This window comes from Crinia signifera, chromosome 2, assembly GCF_055691185.1.
Source record: "Crinia signifera chromosome 2, ASM5569118v1, whole genome shotgun sequence".
Lineage (NCBI taxonomy): Eukaryota > Metazoa > Chordata > Amphibia > Anura > Myobatrachidae > Crinia > Crinia signifera.
Genome location: NC_139218.1, coordinates 283,389,994 through 283,414,494, shown reverse-complemented (window position 1 = coordinate 283,414,494; position 24,501 = coordinate 283,389,994). Strand labels below are relative to the sequence as shown.

At 43.3% G+C, this 24,501-nt stretch overlaps 1 protein-coding gene across 4 annotated transcripts in view; it reads left to right on the top strand.

Moving 5' to 3' along the window:
- The window catches only part of LOC146057470 (cohesin subunit SA-2-like), a 126,004-nt gene that overhangs the window by 6,256 nt on the left and 95,247 nt on the right, over positions 1-24,501 (top strand). For all 4 annotated transcript variants that reach the window (XM_083168738.1, XM_083168736.1, XM_083168735.1 and 1 more), the window contains exons 3-7: positions 9,278-9,350; positions 13,182-13,325; positions 16,133-16,229; positions 19,744-19,820; positions 22,190-22,261. In XM_083168738.1, coding sequence (XP_083024864.1) covers positions 9,278-9,350; positions 13,182-13,325; positions 16,133-16,229; positions 19,744-19,820; positions 22,190-22,261 — 463 coding nt within the window. The remainder of the gene's footprint in view (positions 1-9,277; positions 9,351-13,181; positions 13,326-16,132; positions 16,230-19,743; positions 19,821-22,189; positions 22,262-24,501) is intronic.

The following is a 24,501-nucleotide window of genomic DNA, read 5'->3' as shown; positions in this document are numbered from 1 at the left end:
AAAAAATATTTAAAACACTGGGCTGCCATTTTATTGGCTGAAAGAGAGCGCACTCTCAGCCAATCAGGGGCCTCACATTCAGGCAGCCGCTGATTGGCTGAGAGAGCTCTCTCTTAGCCAATAAGACGGCCGCCCAGTGTTTCAAAGTCTGGTGCTGCTGCTGAGGCCCACAGCCGCCGGCGCTCCTTCACTGCGCTACTGCTCCGGTCCCCACTCCACAGCCGCCAGTGCCCTGGTACCTGCTCCACTGCCATCCCTCTTTCAGCACGCGATATGGCATCGCAGATGGCATGCGACATCGGGTGCTGGAAAAAACACACTGGACACCACAAGATGCGATTGGACATCGCATTGCATCCGATCGCATAAGTGTATGGGCGTCATTATATGGGACAGAGCCAATTTCCTGGGTAAGAAATGGCCACAAGTAAAGTGATCTACCATTATACTTCCTAGTAATGGAGAGTTATTTATGTTCAGCTCCAATTACTGACAAAGTTGTTGCAAAGATCTTATAGTAAAAAAAATCTTCATGAGAGGGTATATACCAGTGGTAGCCAACCCTAGCCTACGAGAGCTAACAACAGTTCACATTTTCCAGACAACCTAACTGCTGCACTCATTAATCACTGACACATTTTAAAAGATACACAGATGGAGCTAATTAGCTCACTTGTGATTCTGTGAGGAGACCTGCAAAACATGCACTGTTGGTAGCTCTCGAGGACTAGGGTTGGCTGCCCCAGGTATATACTATAGAGTCATGATATTGCCTCATAAATTGGGAACCTGTTAGTAACCTTACCCCAGTAAGTGGTGACTAGGTCGAAACCTTAACATGGTCGACATACCCTAGATCGACTCAAGTTTAGGTTGACATTCAAATGGTTGACATGAGTTTTTTTGTGTATGTCTACATGGGCACCATATAGGTATACAGCGTCCCCTCTCATGGCTCGCTCATTCCCCCAAACAGCGGGGCATATATTTGCTCAGCTGCGGGTGGGCGGGCATTCGTTCAGCTTAGCGAACTAACCTGAATCAGGCCCATGGTGAGAACATTCCTACTTCTCCGGTGATGTCCAGATTGCAAAGACCTGGTTATAAATTATTTTAAAGGCCTTTCTTTTTTATTGCTAGCTTATAAAAAAAGTGTGCATTTGACCATATGCATTATGAAAGTTTCCTTGCTTTAATCTTTATAACTTAAATGTTTCAAGACCGATCCTCCTTGCTAGTCATTGGAAATTATCGGCATCACCTAGAAATTCAAATGCTGAGTATACACTATGCGATATATTGTCTGTCCTGATTCCAGAGATATAGTTATATCGTATGTGTGTACAGGTGACCCACCACACAGCCTGTTAGGCTGTCGCATGAGCTACTAACAGTGACATTATAATTGGGTGGACAAATTTAAATGTAGACCAGTTGTGATGTACGGGTATACATACTGAGCAGCGGTTTGGTTTGTATATGCCAGAATTGGTAGTTCTGTTGATGGGTCAGTGGAGAAATCTTTCTTGTGTGTACTCCACTAGCAATGGCACACCAGACCGCAGGCATCATATCTCTGCTTATAGACCATGACAGATGAGCAGATTTTCTTCTTAATAAAATGGCTTGTATGAGATCCTGGTTGAACTCCAATCTGATAAGGAAAAATAAATGACATTTATCTAGTCATGATAATAAGCAGGTTATTATATGTATTAATGGTAAATTCACACCCTCTAATGATGCGTGCAAACAACGGGGCAATGGAGAATTCAGGTTCTGTTCTCTCTGGCTTGCATCATCTTTTATACAGGAGTATATGTCATCAATAACAAAATAATTCATTAATTACAGAATTTTCATTCATTACCAATATTCCAGGGGGGGTTCTTTTTTTTTTTTTTTTTTTTTTTTTAAATGATCACCACCAGATGGCACTCTTGGCATAGAAATCATTTGGGACAAATTAAAGTCACATTTAGGTCTCGCTAAACAACATGTCATGAAGCCAGAAAGTGACACTTAAGCCCCATACACACTAGACGATTCACTTTTGGAATTATATTGTTAACGATATCGCTGGCGGGAACAATATTATGCATACACACTTAACGATATCTGTAATGATCCGGTTCAGTGCTTTCACTGGCCCCACCGCTCCTAGCATGCATTGCATTGTTCACAATATAGTCAACATTGAGCTTGCAGCACAGATGATGCGGGTGGGCGTTAACTATATTGAGCATACACACTAAGCCATATTACAAGTGATATCGCTCAGAATTGCCAAAATAAGCGATAATATGGGGCTTTAAACCCTGAAAAACGGCTCAGAACCGTGTAGGATCCTGCTTTTAAAATGTTTTCAAATGCCGTTATTCTGTAACCGGTAAATTGACTGGTGACCTTTTCACATTGCAGCTGGTACCGTTTCAAAATGCTAAAAAAAAAGGCAATATATCGGCTTACAAGTGCAATGTGAAAGGGGTATAACTGTTACAGGGAAATGCTTTATTTCTCAAAACTCTGCTTGTACCATGTTGTCAGCCTGGTTTGAGATAACATTTGTTTTGTTGATGTAATAAAACTGTTCAGTAAAGTTAGGATGGCAATGGGGCTATGGACACTTGCCATACACTCAGAGGACACTTTATTGGGTACATCTTTTTGTCAAATGCTCATTAATGTTGCAGATGTTCCTTACCCACCACATCATTAAGTTGCTTTCCTGGATTGAGGTGTGGTTACCATGGAGGCATTTGGGGTACAATTGTCATGCTTATGGAACCAATGTGAGATGGCACATGTTACATGGCTGGAAGGGGCCATTATAAGTGCAGACTATGGTCATAATGGGATGCACATGGTCAGCAACAATTCTCAGGTACTGTATTGTTGGCTGTAGAACTTCAACTTGGTTAGTGCTATGGTACCTAATTTGTGCCAATATCCCTACCACAAGGGCAGGATGAATTTATACAGTTAACACCAAATTCTGACCCTGCCATCCACATGCTGCAGCAGAAATCGGGATTCAGCAAAACACGTGACACTGTTCCAGTTTTGATGAACTTGTGCCCCCTGTAGCTTATATTGTGTGTTCTTCTTAGGTGATAGGAGTGGAAGCCAGTGAGGTCTTCTGCTGCTGCCAATTCCACATGTTGTGCATTTGGAAAATGCTTTTCTTTATAATGCTGCTGTAATGCCTGAGTATTAAAGTTATTGCCACCCTGCTAACATCTTTTACCAGTCTCCTCAGTCCTCTCTCATTAAAGAGTTGTTTCACTCACAAAACTGTTGTTCGCTGGATGTTTTTTTTTTTTGTGCATTATTCTATGTTATGCTATTATTATATTATTGTACATGCACCTCAACACACAAAATCAATGCATGTTTTTTTGCCTAAGACTCATCAAAAACCCCACCAAAATTCCACAAATATCATACCACAATGCACCATTTTTCATAGGCAACAGGTGTACACCATTATAATTAAGGCTAAACCAATCGGAATGCTCAGCTGCGGCTGAGGCAGATTTTGGTATACCATGCATCCAGGGAGTCATTTCATGTGGCCTAAAGTGGCTGCCTGGGGATTTTGACCCTTAGCGGCGACTTATGGTGCAGACTGAGGCGTAATTTGCTTTGTGTTGACATGTGACTTCTTATGCGTTCTAATGTGACTTCTGAAGTGAATTCCCATGTGAAAACTGCAAATTCAACACAAATGGCACATTCCAAAAATTGACCAATACACACTATGGAAAGACACAAAGATGCAAGTGAAAATGCTTGTTAGTAAATTTGTGTTCCATCAGTTAGGGGTTATAATAGAGGATTTGCAAACTGTCCTGAAAATGATTTTTAGTACATAACTCTCTGGGCTCTATTCAATGCGGCCAGCGAGGGGGTCTAACCCCCGCACCAGCCACTCATTCTACGTTCCGAGGGAACCCTCTCTGTCAGAGGACAGTGAGGGTTCCCCCAAACAGCAAGGCACGCGTTTAATGCAGGGAGCCCGCTGCAGTTAGCTTCGAACCTTGCTGTTTTTGCGGCCAACCACGCCGTTTCCCTGTCGCTACAAAAACCTAGCGAAGTGGAAACGGCCTGTGCAGGGGGTCAGTTAAATACTGTCGCCGTGAGCTGTGACAGCGAGCACTCAGCGCTGTGAGCTGTGACAGCGAGCACTCCGCACTTCTCGCTGCCACAGCGAGCAAAAGTCATTGAATGCACCCCACTGTTCTAACGACTTGTAGACTTTTACAATTGTTATAAAGTACTTTCTTCTACGATCCCCATGGCAGCCATAACATTGGGATGTTCCCTTCCCCCACAGAATTAGACAGGATACTTTTTCTCTAGGACCGCCCACCTTGGGGTATAATAGCCTCCTCTTCCCCCTCCTCCATGTCTTTTTTCCTGTCTCCGTTAGAGTTAGGACAGAGTAGGCATTAGTTGTTTTTTATTTATAGCGCTACTACAGAATAGTACTTAGTAATTTCTTTTTTGTAGTGTGCCTATAGAACAGGATGAGGATGTACCTGCTATTCCTAAGAAAAGAACAGCCAAAAAGAAATTTATACAGACTAACTGCATGTCATGTGACAAGTCATTTGCATCAGCTCAGAAGAAATCTCTGTGTGGAGAGTGTGAGTCCAGACAGGACAAATTAGAGAAGAAAGAGAAGAAGTCGGATGTTCTTAGAGAACTCATGGACTGGATGAAAGAGTCCTTTGTGTCGAAGCAGGAGTTTGCTCAGTCACAGACCCAGAAAAGATCCAGAACCCAGGCAGAGTTCAGCCAGGAGGAGGATACAGCTGAAGAAATAGAGGGTGATAGAAAGGATTCTACAGATGAAGGTGAAGTTGAAGATGTAAGATCTTTTAATTTGGAGCTGGTTGAAAATGTACTAAAAAACATCTATAAAGCAATGAATTATAAAGAAGAACCAGGCACGTCAGAGAAGAACCCCCTATTCGAAGATAGGGAGAAGAAGGGAAGAACGTTCCCGGTGCACAAGATGGTCAGGGATACCATTTCCAAAGAATGGACGAATATGGATAAAAAACTGACCCTGGGAAATCGTATTGAGAAGATGTACCCCTATAAAGATGATGAGTTCCTGGGATGGTGCTCTATCCCTAAGGTGGACGCTGCGGTAGCAGAACTGACCTCCAAGTCTACTATCCCGGTGGAGGATGCAGCAGCATTCAAGGACTCAATGGATAGGAAAATTGAGAACGGACTTAGAAAAATTCATACGGCTTCAGCTGGGTCGCTTAAAGCTACGGTAGCAGTCGCGTCGGTGTCCAGGGCCCTGAGACTGTGGGCGACTAACCTACAGACAGACATAGAGGAAAGAATATCTAAACATTATTTATTGAAAAGTTTGGAGGTGATGCAAAAATCCATTGATTACCTGTGCGAAGCCTCCCTAGATTCAGTGGCCTTTGCGGCGAAGACTATGGCAGCAGGGGTAACCGCGAGGAGGGCCCTGTGGCTAAGACCCTGGAGCGCTGACGCGAATTCCAAGAACAAGCTGACTACTCTGCAATTTGAAGGAAAATTTCTTTTCGGCTCAAACCTGGATGCAATGATACAGAGGCTGTCAGGAGGAAAATCTGTACGTCTCCCACAGGACAGGAAGAGTCGCTTCCCGTACCCCAGCACAACCAAGCAATCCTATAGGGACTCTAGGAGTTATAGGCCTGGTAGGCCCTACTATAGGAGAGGTGGAGCAAGCACTTCACGGCAGGCCTTCCGCCAGCCCTTTCGAGGACGCTTTCAACCTGATAGAGGAAGGTCATGACTATGCCCAGGAGACAGTGATAGGAGCCAGACTCCTCCAATTCAGGAGCCAATGGGAGAGTACCATATCCGACAAATGGGTGCTGAAGATAATCCAACAGGGTTATCATATCGAGTTTATGAACATTCCACAACAGAACAGATTCCTGACGTCCAGAGTACCTGTAGGAGAAGAAAAAAGGTCAGCTTTATGCTCAAAGATAAACCAACTACTGAAGCAAGGAGCGATCGAGTTTGTACCCGAGATTTACCACAAAAAGGGATTCTACTCCAACCTATTCTTAGTGGAAAAGAGCAGTGGAGGTTTCAGGACAATCCTGGATCTCAGGGACCTGAACTGTTTTATCAAGAAATTGAAGTTTCGCATGGAGTGTCTGTCATCCATAGTAACAGGCATAAGACGGGGCGAGTACTTAGTGTCAATCGATCTCAAAGACGCTTATTACCATATCCCGATTTGTATGGAACACAGAAGGTTCCTGAGATTTCATGTGGCCGGTCAGCATCTCCAATTCACGTGCCTCCCGTTTGGGTTGAGAACATCCCCAAGAGTCTTCACCAAAGTCTTGATTACGCTGGTAGCGGAGATGAGAAAGCAGAAGGTCCAGATCTGGCCATACTTGGACGACTTATTGATAGCTGGGAGCTCAGTGGACGAGCTGAAGCAAAGCTTGACCCTGGTCACAGAGACACTGCAAAGCCACGGATGGGTCATAAACAGAGACAAAAGTCAATTGATACCGACCAGAAATATTCTTTTTTTGGGGGTAAGGATAGATACCAGAAATTATTCTGTAGCCCTATCTCTCGAGAGGTGCCTGAAAATAAGGGAACTAACCCTAGAGGTCCTGCAAAGGAAGAGGATTCCCCTAATAAAAGCGGTACAGTTACTAGGAATGATGGTTTCCTGTATAAAGGTCATCCCGTGGGCACAGTGGAAGTCGAGACAGCTTCAGTGGTTTCTTCTGCCCTTACTAAAAAGGGGACTAAGGGATCACCATACGATAAAGTTATCAAGCCATGTGAAACAATCCTTGGGTTGGTGGATCCAAGACTTAGAAAGCAAGGTGTCAAGTTTGGAGAATCCACAGTTCCTGGTCCTGACTACGGACGCCAGTTTAGTGGGGTGGGGAGGTCACCTCAAAAATACGTCGGTCCAGGGAACTTGGTCCAAGGAAGAAGCAAAGAACTCTTCCAATCTCAGAGAACTGCAGGCAGTCTGGGAGGCTATGTGTCAGCTAAGACCCATGATTCAGGGCACCCATCTGAAGATTATGTCCGACAACGTGACTGTAGTCGCTCACATAAACCATCAGGGCGGGACCAGAAGTCTGAAACTGATGAGGATGTCGGAAGAAATTATGAAGTGGTCGGAGAAGAACCTAAGGTCAATCTCGGCAACTTATATTCCAGGCAAGAAGAATGTCATAGCAGACTACCTGAGTCGCAAGACGGTATTGCCAGGAGAATGGGAGCTGAACAGCGAGGTTTTTCTGCAGCTGACAAGAATCTTTGGAACACCAGAAGTAGACCTGATGGCCACCTATTTGAACAGGAAGGTGAGCGAATTCTACGCAAAGTACTATCATCCACAGGCGAAGACGTTAGACACTTTCTCGATCAAGTGGGCATTCAAACTGGGATACCTGTTCCCGCCATTCCCAATGATAACCAAGGTATTGAAAAAAATCAGGGAAGACCAAGTAATAGTGCTGATAATTCTTCCACATTGGCCAAGAAGAGCCTGGTTTTCCAATGTCTTAAGGATGGCGTTGCAGGGACCGTGGCAGCTGCCCAGCAGACGGGACCTTCTTCATCAAGGGCCTATGCTGCACCCAGAGCCGGCGAGTTTACAACTAGAGGCATGGAAATTGAGCGGCAGATTCTAAAGAGACACAAGTTATCACCCCAAGTGATTGAAATGATGCTGAGGGCCAGGAAGAAGGTTTCGTCGGAAGCCTACTATAAAACCTGGTATAAGTTTATCAGTTGGGGGCAGTTCAAAGATAACTGTGTGGACATTCCTACGGAACAAGTATTACAGTTCTTGTTTGAGGGCTTCCAGATGGGTTTAGCCACAGCGACAATTAAGGCACAGATATCGGCATTAAGTGTGTTACTGGACAGACCTCTAGCAGAGGAGAGAATTGTTAAAAGGTTCGGTAGAGCAATGAAGAGGATCAGGCCACCGATAAAATCAATTGTCGCCCCCTGGGATCTAAACCTGCTTCTGACGGTGTTAACAAAGGATCCTTTTGAACCGCTTGAAGACTGCCCGCTAAAATATCTAACTTGGAAGGTGGTATTCCTAGTAGCTGTGACTTCAGCACGACGGGTCAGTGAGCTCCAGGCACTGTGGATGGAGGAACCATACTTAATAATCTTCCCTAATAGGGTTGTATTACGGACACATCCAGACTTCGTTCCCAAAGTAGTGTCAGCTTTTCATCTGAACCAGGAAATAACCTTACCTGATTTCTATCCCCAGCCTAAAGATAGAGAAGAAGAGGCGTGGCACACGTTAGACCTGGTGAGAGGAATAACGTTGTATCTAGAGAGAACGAAGCCCTTCAGGTTAACGAAACACCTGTTTGTGATTCCAGAAGGAATAAAAAAGGGTAAAGCACCTGTAAAGCAGACCATTTCTCGGTGGATAAGAGAGACCATCTTATTCGCTTATAAGAAAGAAGGCAAGGCACCACCTTCTATAGTACAGGCACACTCTACTCGGGCAGTGTCTACCTCATGGGCGAATAAGGCGAAGGCGTCAACAGCTGAGATCTGTAAGGCAGCAACATGGTCTTCCATTCATACTTTCTCAAACCATTACTCACTCAATGTTTCTACTGCCCACTTTGGGACGCATGTGTTACAAGAAGCCCTTACGGGTAAATGATTATATATATATAAAATATTTCATGCAGTATTTTGCCCTCCCGTGTGTTTACTTGGGTATGTCCCAATGTTATGGCTGCCATGGGGATCGTAGAAGAAAGAGTCGAATTATACTCACCGATAATTCCTTTTTCTTCCTAGAGATCCCATGGCAGCCACTGGTTTGCCCTCCCTGTGTTATGTATTTTTCTCCAGGACATATTCGGAGACAAGAAAAGACATGGAGGAGGGGGAAGAGGAGGCTATTATACCCCAAGGTGGGCGGTCCTAGAGAAAAAGTATCCTGTCTAATTCTGTGGGGGAAGGGAACATCCCAATGTTATGGCTGCCATGGGATCTCTAGGAAGAAAAAGGAATTATCGGTGAGTATAATTCGACTCTTTAAGTTTTATTCAAATTGTTGCTTGTCATGGGAAAAAAGCTATTTTAAATATTTTTATTTTATTTTTAAATGCTTTAAACTTCACTTGTATTTTAAATACATTTATGCTGTTTTAAGTGTTAAGTTATCTGTGTGTAGAAAAATAATAAGGAACTGAGAGATACAATTTGGATTGTTATTGCATAATTACAGGGAGAATGCCAGCACAAATTCCTTCCCTATCGTAAGCAAAGAGAATGGAGGTTTGGAACCATCATTGACCCCGGTAAGTTGTCAAAGGAGATATATAATAAACTTTGACAAATTTACATGTAGATTCTATGGGAAATTTCTTTGGAAATAAATATAAAAAAAAAAATCTCACACTGGGGTTTTTCCTGCTTGTGGATTTTTGTGTGTGTGTATATATATATATATATATATATATATATATATATATATATATATATATATATATATATATATATATATATATATATATATATATATATATATATATATAATGTGTGTGTGTGTGTGTGTGTGTATGTATATGTATATATATGTGTGTATATATAATGGCTGTATGGGGGTTTGCTGCGGCACAAACGGAGGCGAGTCAGCTTTGCAAAGAAAAGTTTACTGTGTATCAACACCTATCTCAGGTGCCGACGTTTCGGGTTCCCGTGTGCCCCGTTTTCAAGGAGAATGTGCTCTCTCCTTGAAAACGGGGCACATGGGACCCCGAAACGTCGGCACCTGAGATATGTGTTGATACACAGTAAACGGTACTTGTTTCCTAGCATGGCCACCACGATTTATATCGTGGTGGTCGTGTCGGAAAAAATTGCGTCGGGTGCATACCAAAACGCACACGACGCGACCGACGCGATGTACCCGATTTTTCCATAGGCTTCAATGTTAAATTATTTTAACATTGAAACTGAGTACATTTAACATAGAAAAAAAAGGTAAATGGCCCAATATGGGCCATTTCTCATTGGCTATGGCCCCGGCATGTGTGTAAAAATAATGGCCCCCCATTGTGGCCGCCACCCCCACGATTGACGCGAACCCGAAGCGTGGCAAGCCACCGAGCCCGAAGCGTGGCGAGCGCACGCGGATACCTGTCAAGTCCGCGAGGGACGCCCCTCGTGGGCTTGACAGGTATCCGCGTCACCTCGCAGGGCTCGCTGCGCTCGCCACGCTTCGGGCTCGCTGCGCTCGCCACGCTTCGGGCTCGGTGGCTCGCTACGCTCGCCACACTATATATTCTCAACTCCACGCCGACGTGGATAGTAGGGGAATGAAAAGGTCGGAGGACGCGCACCACCGCCCCTCGCGGGCTCGCCACGCTTCGGGTTCGCGTCAATCGTGGGGGTGGCGGTCACAATGGGGGGGCCATTATTTTTTACACACATATGCCGGGGCGTTACCCAATGAGAAATAGGCCATATTGGGCCATTTCCCATTTTTTCCTATGTTAAATGCACTCATTTTCAATGCTAAAATATTTTAACATTGAAGCCTATGGACAAATCGGGTCCATCGCATAGGCTTCAATGTTAAAATATTTTAACATTGAAGCCTATGGAGAAATCGGGGGCATCGCGTCGGACGCGCATAGGCTTCAATGTTAAAATATTTTAACATTGAAGCCTATGGGGAAATCGCGTGCATCGTGTGCCTTAAAGTTAAGGCACACAATGCCCGCGATTGTGGCCGTGCTAGGAAAGAAGTACCCAGTAAACTTTTCTTTGCAAAGCTGACTCGCCTCCATTTGTGCCGCAGCAAACCCCCATACAGCCATTGTTCAATACTGGCTGCGGGCACCGGAGCACATATATTGCACTGAGCGGAGCGCCGGACACCTCCTTCAAACTATATATATATATACACACACACACACACAAATGGGTTGTTGATACAACAAAGTGCACTCACCAGACTTCTTCCACTGTTTTAAAAGGCAATTCTTTAATCCATGTCAATTAAAATCATCAAGCATAGTCGACGTTTCGAGTCACAAACGACCCTTTGTCAAGACAGCTTATGGTGTCATCACTCCATTTTAGCAGCAGCTAACTGAACAGATCAAAGTCACCCTGAAGTACCCATCAACTCCGCCCATAGGGTCGGAATATCCCACTCATGGCCAATCACATAACCTTAATCAATGGGCTGTGGCAGCGGTATCAGGTGTAATCAATTATACTCACCACGCTGGAAAGGACTTGTATTCCTGCACGCTGCCGCAATCACATAGTAGCCAGCGTGCGTTCCACCTAATCAGGAAGATTTCCTCTTCCGGTATGCGTCTCACTACCGCATCCTCTCTCCGCCGGAAGTCTGTCAGCGTCATCAGTACAGTGATGCGCTGACCATCTCTACCTATCAGCGGAGCCCACCATGAGTTCCACCTCGTTTGTATATACTTCCTGAATCCACATTTGCGTTCCAGGCCTAAGATACATTATCTCATTAATATCTCTTATAATTGGTGTTATATTATGGCTCTATCAGGGTTAGCGGTCACTGTTCAATATGCGGCTGCCCCCCAATATATAAAACAATCATTATTTTACAATAAAAATGCCACAATTGATCCAATGGCAAGCACAATCGGTCATCACCATCGGAATCAATGTTGGCATAAATTCTCTCCAGTGTTTGATATTCCTATCTATTCTTTAAATAATACATAATGCAAACTTAAGCAAGGGAGAAAAAAAACAAGAACCAGACCAATAGAAAATTGCAAAATAACAATAAGAGATATTAATGAGATAATGTATCTTAGGCGTGGAACGCAAATGGTGGATTCAGGAAGTATATACAAACGAGGTTGAACGCATGGTGGGCTCTGCTGATAGGTAGATACTGATACTGTAGTGATGACGCTGACAGACTTCCGGCGGAGAGAGGATGCGGTAGTGAGACGCATACCGGAAGAGGAAATCTTCCTGATTAGGTGGAACGCATGCTGGCTACTATGTGATTGCGGCAGCGTGCAGGAATACAAGTCCTTTCCAGCGTGATGAGTATAATTGATTACACCTATTACCGCTGCCACAGCCCATTGATTAAGGTTATGTGATTGGCCATGAGTGGGATATTCCGACCCTATGGGCGGAGTTGATGGGTACTTCAGGGTGACTGTGATCTGTTCAGTTAGCTGCTGCTCAAATGGAGTGATGACACCATAAGCTGTCTTGACAAAGGGTCGTTTGTGACTCGAAATATCGACTATGCTTGATGATTTTAATTGACATGGATTAAAGAATTGCCTTTTAACAGTGGAAGAAGTCTGGTGAGTGCGCTCTGTTGTATCAACAACCCATTTGGATACATATGGCATGCATTGGAGGACTTTGCTATGACCTAAGTTTATACATGCACCCCAGCAGTTGTCACCAAGGAGTTTTGTGAGTGCTACTTGATACCCAGGAGATATATATATTTGGATTTTTTTTTATCACATGGTGCTCAATTTAAGATCTGAATCTTGAGACTAATTAAGCTATTGGAAGTTTATATCAGACATGATAAAAAGTACGGTATGACTGGAAGATGACCGACTTATGTGTGCTGGGGATGCAGTCAAAACCCCGACGGACAAAATCCCGAATGGGTCATAATACCATCAAGGACAAAATCCTGACATTTAAAATCCTGACAAGGAACAAAATCCCGACATTTAAAATCCAGACAAGGTCAAAATACCGACATATAGAATGTACAGGTGAAACTGTCAACATGACTTTGGGTCGACAGTATAGTACAATATTCCCTTTTGACAAACAGGCTATACACATGACTCAAGAGCCAGGGCAACATAAGGAGGCACCTCAGATTGATGCCTAGAAGGGGAATTATTATGAGACCGCAAACTGAAAAACCAGCTCTAATCAGCACCACACAAAAGTTCCTTCCAACATAATCCTATATGAATGACAGCTGATCGCCACATACTGTTTCAGAGGAGAAGGTTGGCATGATAGCACATTGTTCAGGCTATATAATCCATTCACAGTACCCAGGGGAACCCACTCAGATGTATGGCTCAGCATTAGATAGAGCTGCAAAGGGGCATTACATTTTTTTTTCTGTTCTGTAGGTGAAGAAAACTCGAAGACAATCTGAAAACCGCTCTAGAAGAAATTCCTCCAGACGGAGCAGGGACAGCCACATATCAAATGGAGATGCGTCTGAAGCTGTGACACTGTTTGAGGTAGTCAGCATTGGCAAGAAAGCAATACAGGTAGGTCACTTTAGAACAGATACACTCTGTGTAAACTAATGTACTGACTGAATCCCAGTGTGGTCTTTTGGGGCCTGATTCGGAGTCATGTGCAGTGCATGTACAGTGTACGTTTGTCCAGATTCTGTGAAGTCACAACATAATTTCCAGTATCCACCAGCATAATTGTAGGAGGAAATTGGATTTTTGTACTTGCCATTATAACCCTTCCTTGTAATCCAGTTGAGGGACACTGCGCTCCCTACCTGTTCTGGTTATATGTTCAGATTTATATGTAGTTCCTAATGGTACTTGGTTTTCACATTCTTCCTCCATACGGCTTTGGTTGAAAATCAATCATAGGCCCGTTGGAGGCTTAAGGGGAAACAGCAGGAGTCTAACACTTAACATTTAGTGTCTGAACTACTCAGCCAGCCCCTCTATTCTAGATACTTGCCAGTATCCGTTAGCTGGATTATGAAGACGGGATTTTTTGGTAAATGCAAAAATCCATTTTTTCTGTTTACTTTCATCTATAGCAGCTCTCATGTCTCTCATGTCTCCACAGTTAGCTTGTACTTTGTCTCCTGTTCTGTTGGACAGTGGTCGGTTGTCACTGTTTATTAGTTTCTCACTTGTAGAAATGCCAATCCCGGAGAGAATTTTTTTCAATCCTGGGATTCAGGATTGAAAACTTCTCTATTCTGGCGATACTGGGGTTTGAGGTTTTTCAATGTATTGAAGAACTTTAATTCCCCCCCCCCTCTCCCACCAAAACTGGTGTCACACAGTGTGCCTTACCCAGTGGTGGCAGTGCGCAGAGCGGGAGCCAGGCAGTGCGGCGGGCATTGGGTGGAGCGGCCGCTGGGAGCACATCAGCATTCCGGTGGGAGAGGGCTGTGCAGTGTGACTTTTGAAATCAGGTCACGCTGCTCACTGCCGCAGAGCCGGGCAGTGTCTAAACGGGTGTGGAATTAGATCTTCCAGGGATTGGAAGCTCTAATACCAGGATTCAAATATCGGTGATTTAACGGCCAAATCCCAGGATCCTGCCTATCCCAGCCACCCTATTCACTAGTGAGGACAAAAGTGTGTGTAAATACCAACCATTAAAGAGATTCTACTGGAGCTGAAGTGAGGGCCTCTTATTTAGGTGGTCATTTTTGCCTTGAACAAATGAGGTTTGCAGAACATAGATTATGAAAAAAACTGTTATTTAAATATAGTTTCTGCTGGTATCTTGAAGTATGTACCATGTGTTTATTTGCAGATGGAGAAATGTAAACCATTATTTTATAGTTGATTGACTCCAGGTTTAAGTGTTGTAGAATGAGTCAGTGCCTTTTTATATTGAAAAAGCTATAAACCAAGCGCAGGAAAACCAACTAATAGTTGTCCTTGCTGCTGTCTTGGAAGGGATACTCAACCCTTCCTACACCAAAAAGGCCAAAAAAGAATACACACAATTTAGACAGCGCAGACTGGACACAATTAGTCACTCAATAAATTTAAAATTTATCTCTATTTATTTTAGACAAATATTTTTAAAGATATATCAAACTTTAAAACAGATCACCGGCCGGTGGGGTTCATACAATACATATATGGTACCACAGAATAGGTATAATACACACAATCGCTAAAAAATCAAAAACATAAATAAATAACAATAAGGGCAAAATACAGCAATAATTTCTCTCAGCCTGGTTCAGCATATGCAGGGTTAATTTGCTGGTTTGTAAGCAGGGTTAGATATGAGTCAAGCTGTTTGCCAAAGGGCTGTTAGTAGACAAGTTATTGTGCTGTGCTGTCTGCACAGAATCTGCTTTCAGCAGCTTTATAATTGGTTCAGTCACACAGCCATACGTTTAGTATCATATTTAGCACATGGATTAGAGCAAGCAGAAATAAAGCAGTTTGGTATACTTATACTCTGCGACTTGCGTGATTATTTGTAATCCACTCTTGGGGGATAGGGGCTGGTTTCCGCCTTAGATGGGTTCCCAGCTGGTAGATGTAGTCTTCAGCTTTATCCAGAACACTCCGGCTTCCAAGTCTCCCCACGCTGCGGTGCCTCTCGTGTACAACAAGGAGAGGCGGGGAAACGCGTCATCAGCATCAGCCCTTGCTTGTTGTACACGAGAGGCACCGCAGCGTGGGGAGACTTGGAAGCCGGAGTGTTCTGGATAAAGCTGAAGACTACATCTACCAGCTGGGAACCCATCTAAGGCGGAAACCAGTCCTTATCCCCCAAGAGTGGATTACAAATAATCACGCAAGTCGCAGAGTTTAAGTATACCAAACTGCTTTATTTCTGCTTGCTCTAATCCATGTGCTAAATATGATACTAAACGTATGGCTGTGTGACTGAACCAATTATAAAGCTGCTGAAAGCAGATTCTGTGCAGACAGCACAGCACAATAACTTGTCTACTAACAGCCCTTTGGCAAACAGCTTGACTCATATCTAACCCTGCTTACAAACCAGCAAATTAACCCTGCATATGCTGAACCAGGCTGAGAGAAATTATTGCTGTATTTTGCCCTTATTGTTATTTATTTATGTTTTTGATTTTTTAGCGATTGTGTGTATTATACCTATTCTGTGGTACCATATATGTATTGTATGAACCCCACCGGCCGGTGATCTGTTTTAAAGTTTGATATATCTTTAAAAATATTTGTCTAAAATAAATAGAGATAAATTTTAAATTTATTGAGTGACTAATTGTGTCCAGTCTGCGCTGTCTAAATTGTGTGTATTCCTTTTTATATTGTAGCAAGGTGAGTGATGTTGGGAATAATGATATCATGGTGTTCCTCTGCAGTCTGTTGTGGATGACTGGATTGAAGCCTACCAGAATGACAGGGATGCAGCTCTGCTTGATCTTGTTAACTTCTATATCCAGTGTTCAGGATGTCAAGGTGATTGTATTAATCCCATTTATCTTTTTATGAAGTTCTGATTCGTTTAATTTACGTGGGTCTCTCTATGTCACTAGGAAGTTTTTAAATATTCACATTAGGAAATATATCTAGTTTTGGACATTTTTTATGTCCATTATGTACACGGTGGTGGTGGTAGTGGTACACTTCCATACATGATGTGATCTTGGCTGCGTTTGAATGCCAGAAAGCCTTTTGAGGGAGCCAGAACCAACACAAAGGGCGGTATTCAATGTGAATACCTGCGAGGTGCAGCGAATCCTTTTTTGGATTCGCTGCACATTCGCCACGTTCCGGAGCCGGCGGGCTCCGGTATTCAACGAGTCAGGGGCAGCGAGCCCCTGACTGGCGAATATGAGCTCCTGCGGCGATTGCCGCAGGGAGCCTGAGGACGGTGCCAGGCAGAGAGATGTTAGTCTCTCTGCCTAGCCCAGACCTTTGTGGGGGGTTAGGTGGGCTCCCCGGGTGCCAGGCAGCACAGGCTGCCCCCCCGGGGGTGCCAGCAGGGGGGCGTATATTCACTACACACGATCGTAATGATCGTGCAGTGTATATATGAATATGTAATGAGCGGCTCCGCTCCGGCGCCCCCTGCTGGCTGCTGTGTAAAAAAATAAATAAAAAAAAATATTTTTATTTTTAAAATTAAATATATATTCATGTGCTTACAGCACATGAATAAAAATAGCATGCCCCTCCTCAGAATAAAATTCCTGATTTTTTGACACCAAATGTAAAAAACAAAACACTTTATTTTAAAAGTTCACATTCCACTTCACCATAAAAAGATAGCGATTGCTACTCGGTGAATCATGGCGAAAAAAACCTTCAAATGTATTCGCCATGTGGTCATTGAATAGGGTGATTCACCGTTTTTGTCAGAAATTCGCCAAACAGCACAAATTCGCCATAAAAACCTGGCGAATCAGGCTCATTGAATACCGCCCAAAGTTGGGCCTCTATAGTGCTTCCACAGTAACTAGCAGCTTACCATGGATTTCCCCTTTCGGGCGCAGGCCAGGAATGTGTACATGATTCCTATATCTGGTCTCCTCCACCAAGCATATCAAATCCATTTATCATTTTGTGTCTGTATGATAATAATAGTTCAGTTTTACACTGGATCTATTAGTGCTGTCAGAAAAGACAAGTAATAATAATACAAATATATAAAATATACAATGTGATTATGTACATATGTGTAATTGTTGGGGCTTAATTCGGCATGGATTACTAGAGAAATGCTCTAGTGCACGCAATTGCAAATACATATCTGTACAATAATAGCAGTCACCGTTTGATAGGAAGCCAGCATTTAGGGGAGGAAACATGGTGTTTTCTGGGTGTTTTCTGGGTATGCCAAAGCGTTTTTGGGGTGGGTCTCTGATGTCAGCGATGACCAACTCCAGCCTGGTTCTTTAGCAGATTTGTGGAGGCCTTATGGCGGGATTCCGACTGTTTGAACGTACTGACAGTCATAGAGAGCCCTGTTTTGATAAACCCCCTTACACTTTGATGGAAAGTTCCCTTCGATGTTCTAGTTTTTGCAAATGGATCTGCAAAAAACTGGCAGTGACTTTATGATCACATGCAACTGCTTTTTCTCAATTTGTCATGTCATGCTGAATTAGGCAATTCATGTTGTGTCCACTACCCAGGTGTCCTAATCCAAATATAAATGGTCAGAAATATCAAGGACGAGTAACCAGCTGCGGCAGCTACACATCTACTACAAGCACAATATTCTAGATCCCAGTCAAGCCACTCGTCAAAGTATGCCTATATTGTGAGCACCACCATGGTTCACAATTAGTTGTTATTTGTGGTGGCTCCATCCTTGGCCACCGTCTGTAGTTTCCCTTCCTATTTCAGGCACCCACACCATCACTACTCTCTAATCATCCCTACCCTCCAAGTTTATCTCCCTTTAGCCACCCCTTATAAACTTATTCACATCTCTCCCACAAACTCCATATGTCCCCTGGAATGACAGATCAGTTTGTTATAAATTGGTCTCCACACATAACCTATTCATCTCCAACTCCTTGAATATCCTAGCCATTACAAAACCCTGGATTTCACCTTCTGACACCACTTCCCCCACTGCTCTGTCTGCTGGTGAGCCTGGAGTTGGCCCTTATGTCTCTTGGTTCCCTTTCCCTTTAAAACTGTCTCTACATTGGATGTCCATGCTATATGCCTGTCCGAACCTGTTCACCTTCGAGTAACTGTCAGTTACTGACCGTCCTCTCTGGCATTCCCACCAAATTCTGCAATCACTCTGCCTGCTGGCTCACTCACTTCCTCTCTTCAGGCATTCTCTCCGTTATAGCAAGGGCATGATATAAAGATATCTGAAAAGGGGCGCTAGTGTAGAATGAGATTGATTTATACAATAGCAGCAGCAATATATCAGGGGAGTCACTCCCTTAAACAATATGCAATAAACAGAAAGAAGGGGTTTGCTGCGCTCAATAGTAATTGTACATTTAAAATGTGATAATTTTATTATAATAATCTAACATTAGGTTAAACAAGCATGCTATTTGGAAATATAACATATAACGTTTATTCTCTCCATTACCTTATATGCCAATTGATATACCAAGAGAATCCTCTGCCTCTAAACTTAACCTAACATCATAACATCATCACTTGGTCTCTCCCAGTGTGAGTGGAAACTCACTTGATCGAGTCTTCACTCACCTGTACTTATAGTTCTACAAATTGTTCATCCAATAACTGCATTTTATCTTTGTATCACATATTTTATATATATATATAGATATATATATATATATATATATAGATATATATATATATACAAAATAATACCACTGCGCAAAACCCTCTCTCCAATGGAGGAATGTATCAGCTCCCCTGTTGCGTGCAGCTTTACTCCAGGACTTGACCAAAGCCCAACGTGTACTTGTAAGCAAAAGAGAAAGGAGAAGCGCACAATGAGCAAACGTATAACACAGTTCCTTTAGTTGCAATAATGCTCACATACATGGGGGTAAAAGATAAACAGCTTGCCAAGCTCGAGTGACTGGGGCGGACGGAACCACTGCCGGCATCAGGAATAGGATCTTTCCGTCGGGAACAGCCTCTCACGCTGAACTCACAGACGCTGCCGTCTCCGCTCTCCTCACTCTGGTGACGTCACTCCGTCTTCCGTACAGGCCACGCCCAACGCGTTTCGTACCAGGACTTCGTCAGCTTGGCAAGCTGTTTATCTTTTACCCCCATGTATGTGAGCATTATTGCAAGTAAAGGAACTGTGTTATACGTTTGCTCAATGTGCGCTTCTCCTTTCTCTTTTGCTTATATATATATATATATATATATATATATATATATATATATATATATATATATATATATGTATATATGTTGTGAAGTAGGAGTGGACCACCTGTTAGTAAACTGGTAAATATAAATGTGTCAATGAATATGTTTGCTGAACTATACGGTCTTATTTCTGTCCGCTCAGGGGTGGTAACAGCTGAGTTGTTTCAGAATCCAAAGAACAGAGAAATTATGCAAAAACTGACTGAGGAATTTGATGAGGTATAGTAACTATTGGCCATGTTCCTGCTGTGTCCATTTCTTTATGTTCAAAAACATGTACATGGTAATTTAGTAATGATTTATTTTTCATAAATTTTGTGTTTTATGGAAATGTATTCATCAATTTTGATATGATTGATTTAGTAAAGGCAATGTGCACCAAAAATTTGACCAAAAATAACTGCTCCTGATTGTTTCCCAGACCATCGGCCATATTGTCCTTGCAGCTCAAAAGCTGAGGCCTGGATGATGAGAAATGCAAACCTTGGCATTCTCAGAAAATGGAGGCAAGATGTCACCTTGTTTTTGGGATCACTGCCCAGCTCCTCCCATACCCTACTTGTGCGTCCATGATACATATATATTTGTGCTGCATGTTTTTTTTTATAAAAATAGCAAGACCCTTCCTTCAAATAATAAAAAGACTGATTTTTGGACACCGAAAAAATTAGTAGAAAACATTTATTTTAAAAGTACACATTAAAGTTCACCTAAAAGAGATAGTGAATGAAAAATGATGATACTCGTCGAAAATCAGTGAAAGCAGTTCTCCATTCTAGCATTGAATACACTCTCGGCAAAACTCCATTGAAATACACCATTGAATTGCAGCGACTATGAAACGGAGAACTGGCCGGCATTCGCTGTTCGGTTTCGGCGAACTGTGAACATTGAATACAGCGAATATCATTTTCAGAGAAAAAAATTCCGTTTCGTTGAAAAACAGGCCTTTTCACAGAGAAAAGCGGTGAATCAAGAGCATTGAATACTGGCCCATGAGTGAGAGAATACTGGATAATCTGCAATGTATATATGTGGCCTTAATTTACAATTTTAACATAAACTCAATAACAATATTTTAATGCAGCAGGTCACTTCATGGTTACAAACGTTACAGTTTCACTAAGCAAATCTTGTGAAATACATTTTTTTGGAGCATGTGTTTTGAATATTTTGTTCAACGTAAATGTTGATGTGTGGTACATGATATGCTTTTATTTTGATGCAAAGCTTGTCACGAAAACATGTAACAAACGTTACATGAAAATTTTCATGGAATGACCCTTAAATACATAACGTTATCAATGTAATACGTTAACTGTGTATTCTTAATGATTGCTAAATATACTTCAACATTGGTAATAACTAAATTGACAACTGCTGAAATATATTTCTTTTATGTCAAAAATCAGATTGCCAGCACTGTCTAATAGTGATCATGCCAATAACACAGATAACATATAATGGAGTTCTAAGGAGTACTCATTAAGTGCAGAGACAAATACTTTTTAGCACACACTTTGAACACTGTTAAAAATAAGCACAAAGATGCCAGTTTTGGTTTATGCTTTTACTTGTTAGTAATGTTTCTAATGCTGTCAATTATTGTTCTATCCGCATTTAATTGTATTTAAATTACTTCATATATTGGGTACTCTTTACCTAGCACGGCGCCCATCGCGGGCATCGCGGCCATCGCATGCACTAAAAAACGGGTGCGACGCGATGCCCGCGATTTCCCATAGGGAACAATGTTAAAAGTGTGATTGGACGCGATTTTAGTGTTCAATGCCTCAATGCCCGCGATTTTTCCATAGGAAACAATGTTAAATGGGCCACAGAGCCCAAATAGTCCCCCTGAAGTCTGAAATGGCCCCCACAATTGTTAACGCTACCCCACGATCAACGTGAACCCGAAGCGTGGCGAGCGCAGCGGTACGCGACCTCCGACCTTTTCATACCCCCGCTATCCACGTCGGCGTGGAGTTGAGAATAGAATAGTGTGGCGAGCGCACCGAGCCCGAAGCGTGGCGAGCGGACGCGGATACCTTCACATGTAAACGCGTCCCTTCGCGGGCTTCACAGGTATCCGCGTCCCCTCGCGGGGCTCGCCACGCTTCGGGCTCGGTGGCTAGCTGCGCTCGCCACACTATTCTATTCTCAACTCCACGCCGACGTGGATAGTGGGGGTATGAAAAGGTCGGAGGACGCGTACCGCCGACCCTCGCGGGCACGCTGCGCTCGCCACGCTTCGGGTTCACGTTGATCGTGGGGTGGCGTTAACAATTGTGGGGGCCATTTCAGACTATTAGGGCTCTGTGGCCCATTTAACATTGTTTCCTATAAAAAAATAGCGGGCATTGAACACTAAAATCGTGTCCAATCACACTTTTAACATTGATCCCTATGGGAAATCGCGGGCATCGCGTCGCACCCGTTTTTTTAGTGCATGCGATGGCCGCGATGCCCGCGATTTTTTACCCCCCGATGACCGCGATGGACATCGTGGGCGCCATTCTAGGTAAAGAGTACCCTATATTGTCCTAAAGATGTGTTGACTATAAAGCATTTCTGTCTGAATTTTGAAGGAAACCGGTTTGCAGTTTAAGAAGTTCATGGCTTATCCTTGGATTTTAACGATTACCTGGCCAGTTAATATGGTAAGACACAGATGTCATTTACATCTTATCATATATTATTAGCTGTGTGCTAAGTTGGGGGAAACTCTTGTCTAATTTGAGCATGTTTATTCATTCACAGTTATGCTGGGCATACACTCCACGATTATCTGGCTGATCCGCGAATCGGGCAGATAATTGTAGCATTTATGCAGGCGACTGATCCGAAAATATTGATTGGTCAGATATGCCATTTTATCCAGCATGTCCCGCCGATTTTTGATAGTTTCAAAGTGGTTTGTCAGCTACAATGGCTTCAAATGCTCAACTGACTTCAAATGCTCAAATGCTGATGGACGGACATTTCCTTTTTTTTTTTCATGGGAATGAACCGGTAAATGTCTCTGACAGATATCTGCACTGTTTAATGCGTAATTGGGAACAACATAGTAATGAAACATGGCTGGATAATACCGGACAGAAAAGCTTACAATCTATAGGGAAATGGGTATTAAGGATATTGCATATTGGTCCGTATGATGCTATTTTTCCAGGTTTTGGGCTATGCCCCTTTTTTCCAGTGAAGGGCAAACTTAATGCTTCAGCATACCAAGTCGTTTTGAACAATGCTTTGCTTCCAACTTTGTGCCGACAGTTTGGGGGAAGGCCCTTTCTATTCCAACTGTGCTGCAGTACATAAAGCAAGGTATATAAAGAAATGGGGCCCCATTCGGCATCTGTTGCAGTTTTGCTAAAATAACAAAACTACAACTGCTGTCTGTCACATGCTGGGGACCGCCCAGCACAGCGCAAGGCCGCCCAGCATGCAATGGCTTATTTGCGATCACACTGCAGAAATTGCTGCTTATTTAGACCTGTCTGAGTAAAATGCCACCCAATGCAAGCTTGCAAATTGCTTAGCAGGGCTTGCGAAAATTAGCTGGATCAACGATTAGCTGCAAATTCATTCACAAGACACTCACCAGCTAATGATTTTTCTAGTGCGTAGCGCAGGGCTTAATCGACAGCGTGATAGAAGCAGTCGGATCGGGGCCGTAGCTGATGCCACGCACCTGCGTTCTCCCTGACACACCCAGAAAATGGGTGGTTACCACCCCCAAATGCTGGCTTCCTGTCAATCACCCTGTGTACGGCCAGATCTAAAACAAACCACAACAAAAAAGTAGCAGGATTGTATCACAGGATGGCCTTGCGCAGGTGCACCAAGATCTGTAGCAGTGCAGGGTCTATCCATAATAGGAGGAACTGCAAATGCACAACCACTCCAATCTCTTGTTAGAAGCTTTCTAAGAAGAGTGAAAGCTGTTCTACTGTATTTGCAAATGGGAGACCAACTCCATATGAAAGTATATGTATACTGTAACGGATGTGTATTTTTCCTATTATGCACAGACAGCTCACCCTTTTGTACACTTGGGGCCTGATACAGACCTGTCGCTAAGCTGCATATGTTCGCAGCCTAGCGAAAAAGATAAACCCTGCCTGAGCAAACGCGCCCCCCCCCCCCCCCACACCTCGCTGCGTGAATCTCTGCATTTGCGTGCAAGGGAAATTTGTATGCTTACACATCCCCCTCAAATGGGGGAAAAATCATTTGATGGTCACCGGCCATTGAATATTATTTTTCACCCGGCCTTCTTTTTTTCTCCCCGGGACTCCCATAAAGCGCTGGGCCTTCCCCTGCTGCTGTCCCCTGTCCGCCCCTTTCCCTCCCCTGCCAGTGTGAACGCCTCGGCCAGTGTGGTACTTGCCTAAGGTTTTTGCACAGGGAGTCTGCACATGCGCATGGATCATGGGAGTCTGCACATTCGCATATCCACCCATGCGCACGCGCAGACCCGCACCATGGCAAACAGGGCCGAATTTGGTCTGAATCAGGCCCTTGACTTGCTGTCATCAGGCTTGCACTGGGTTATACATAATGTGTCTATTATTCTGTCCAATACTGCATAGCTTACAGTGACATTGACACAGCGTCACGGAACCTTGCTGAAACAAAAGTGCCTTGTTACACCTCTTCAGGTATAAGTGTAGGCAGGGTGTACATGTGTGTGTTCACTCCGTTCTAGAGCAAGAGCAGTTTTAAAGCACTGTACATATGGGTGAACATCCAACACAGGATGAAGCCCGAAATCACTGCTTCTTACTGTGCATTTTGTGTAAGAATGACCAAAACTATTTATAATTAAGTAAGTCAAGAACTCCAGTGTTAGTGGACATATTGTGTACATTTTGGGGCAGGTGGAACTAAACTTTACATT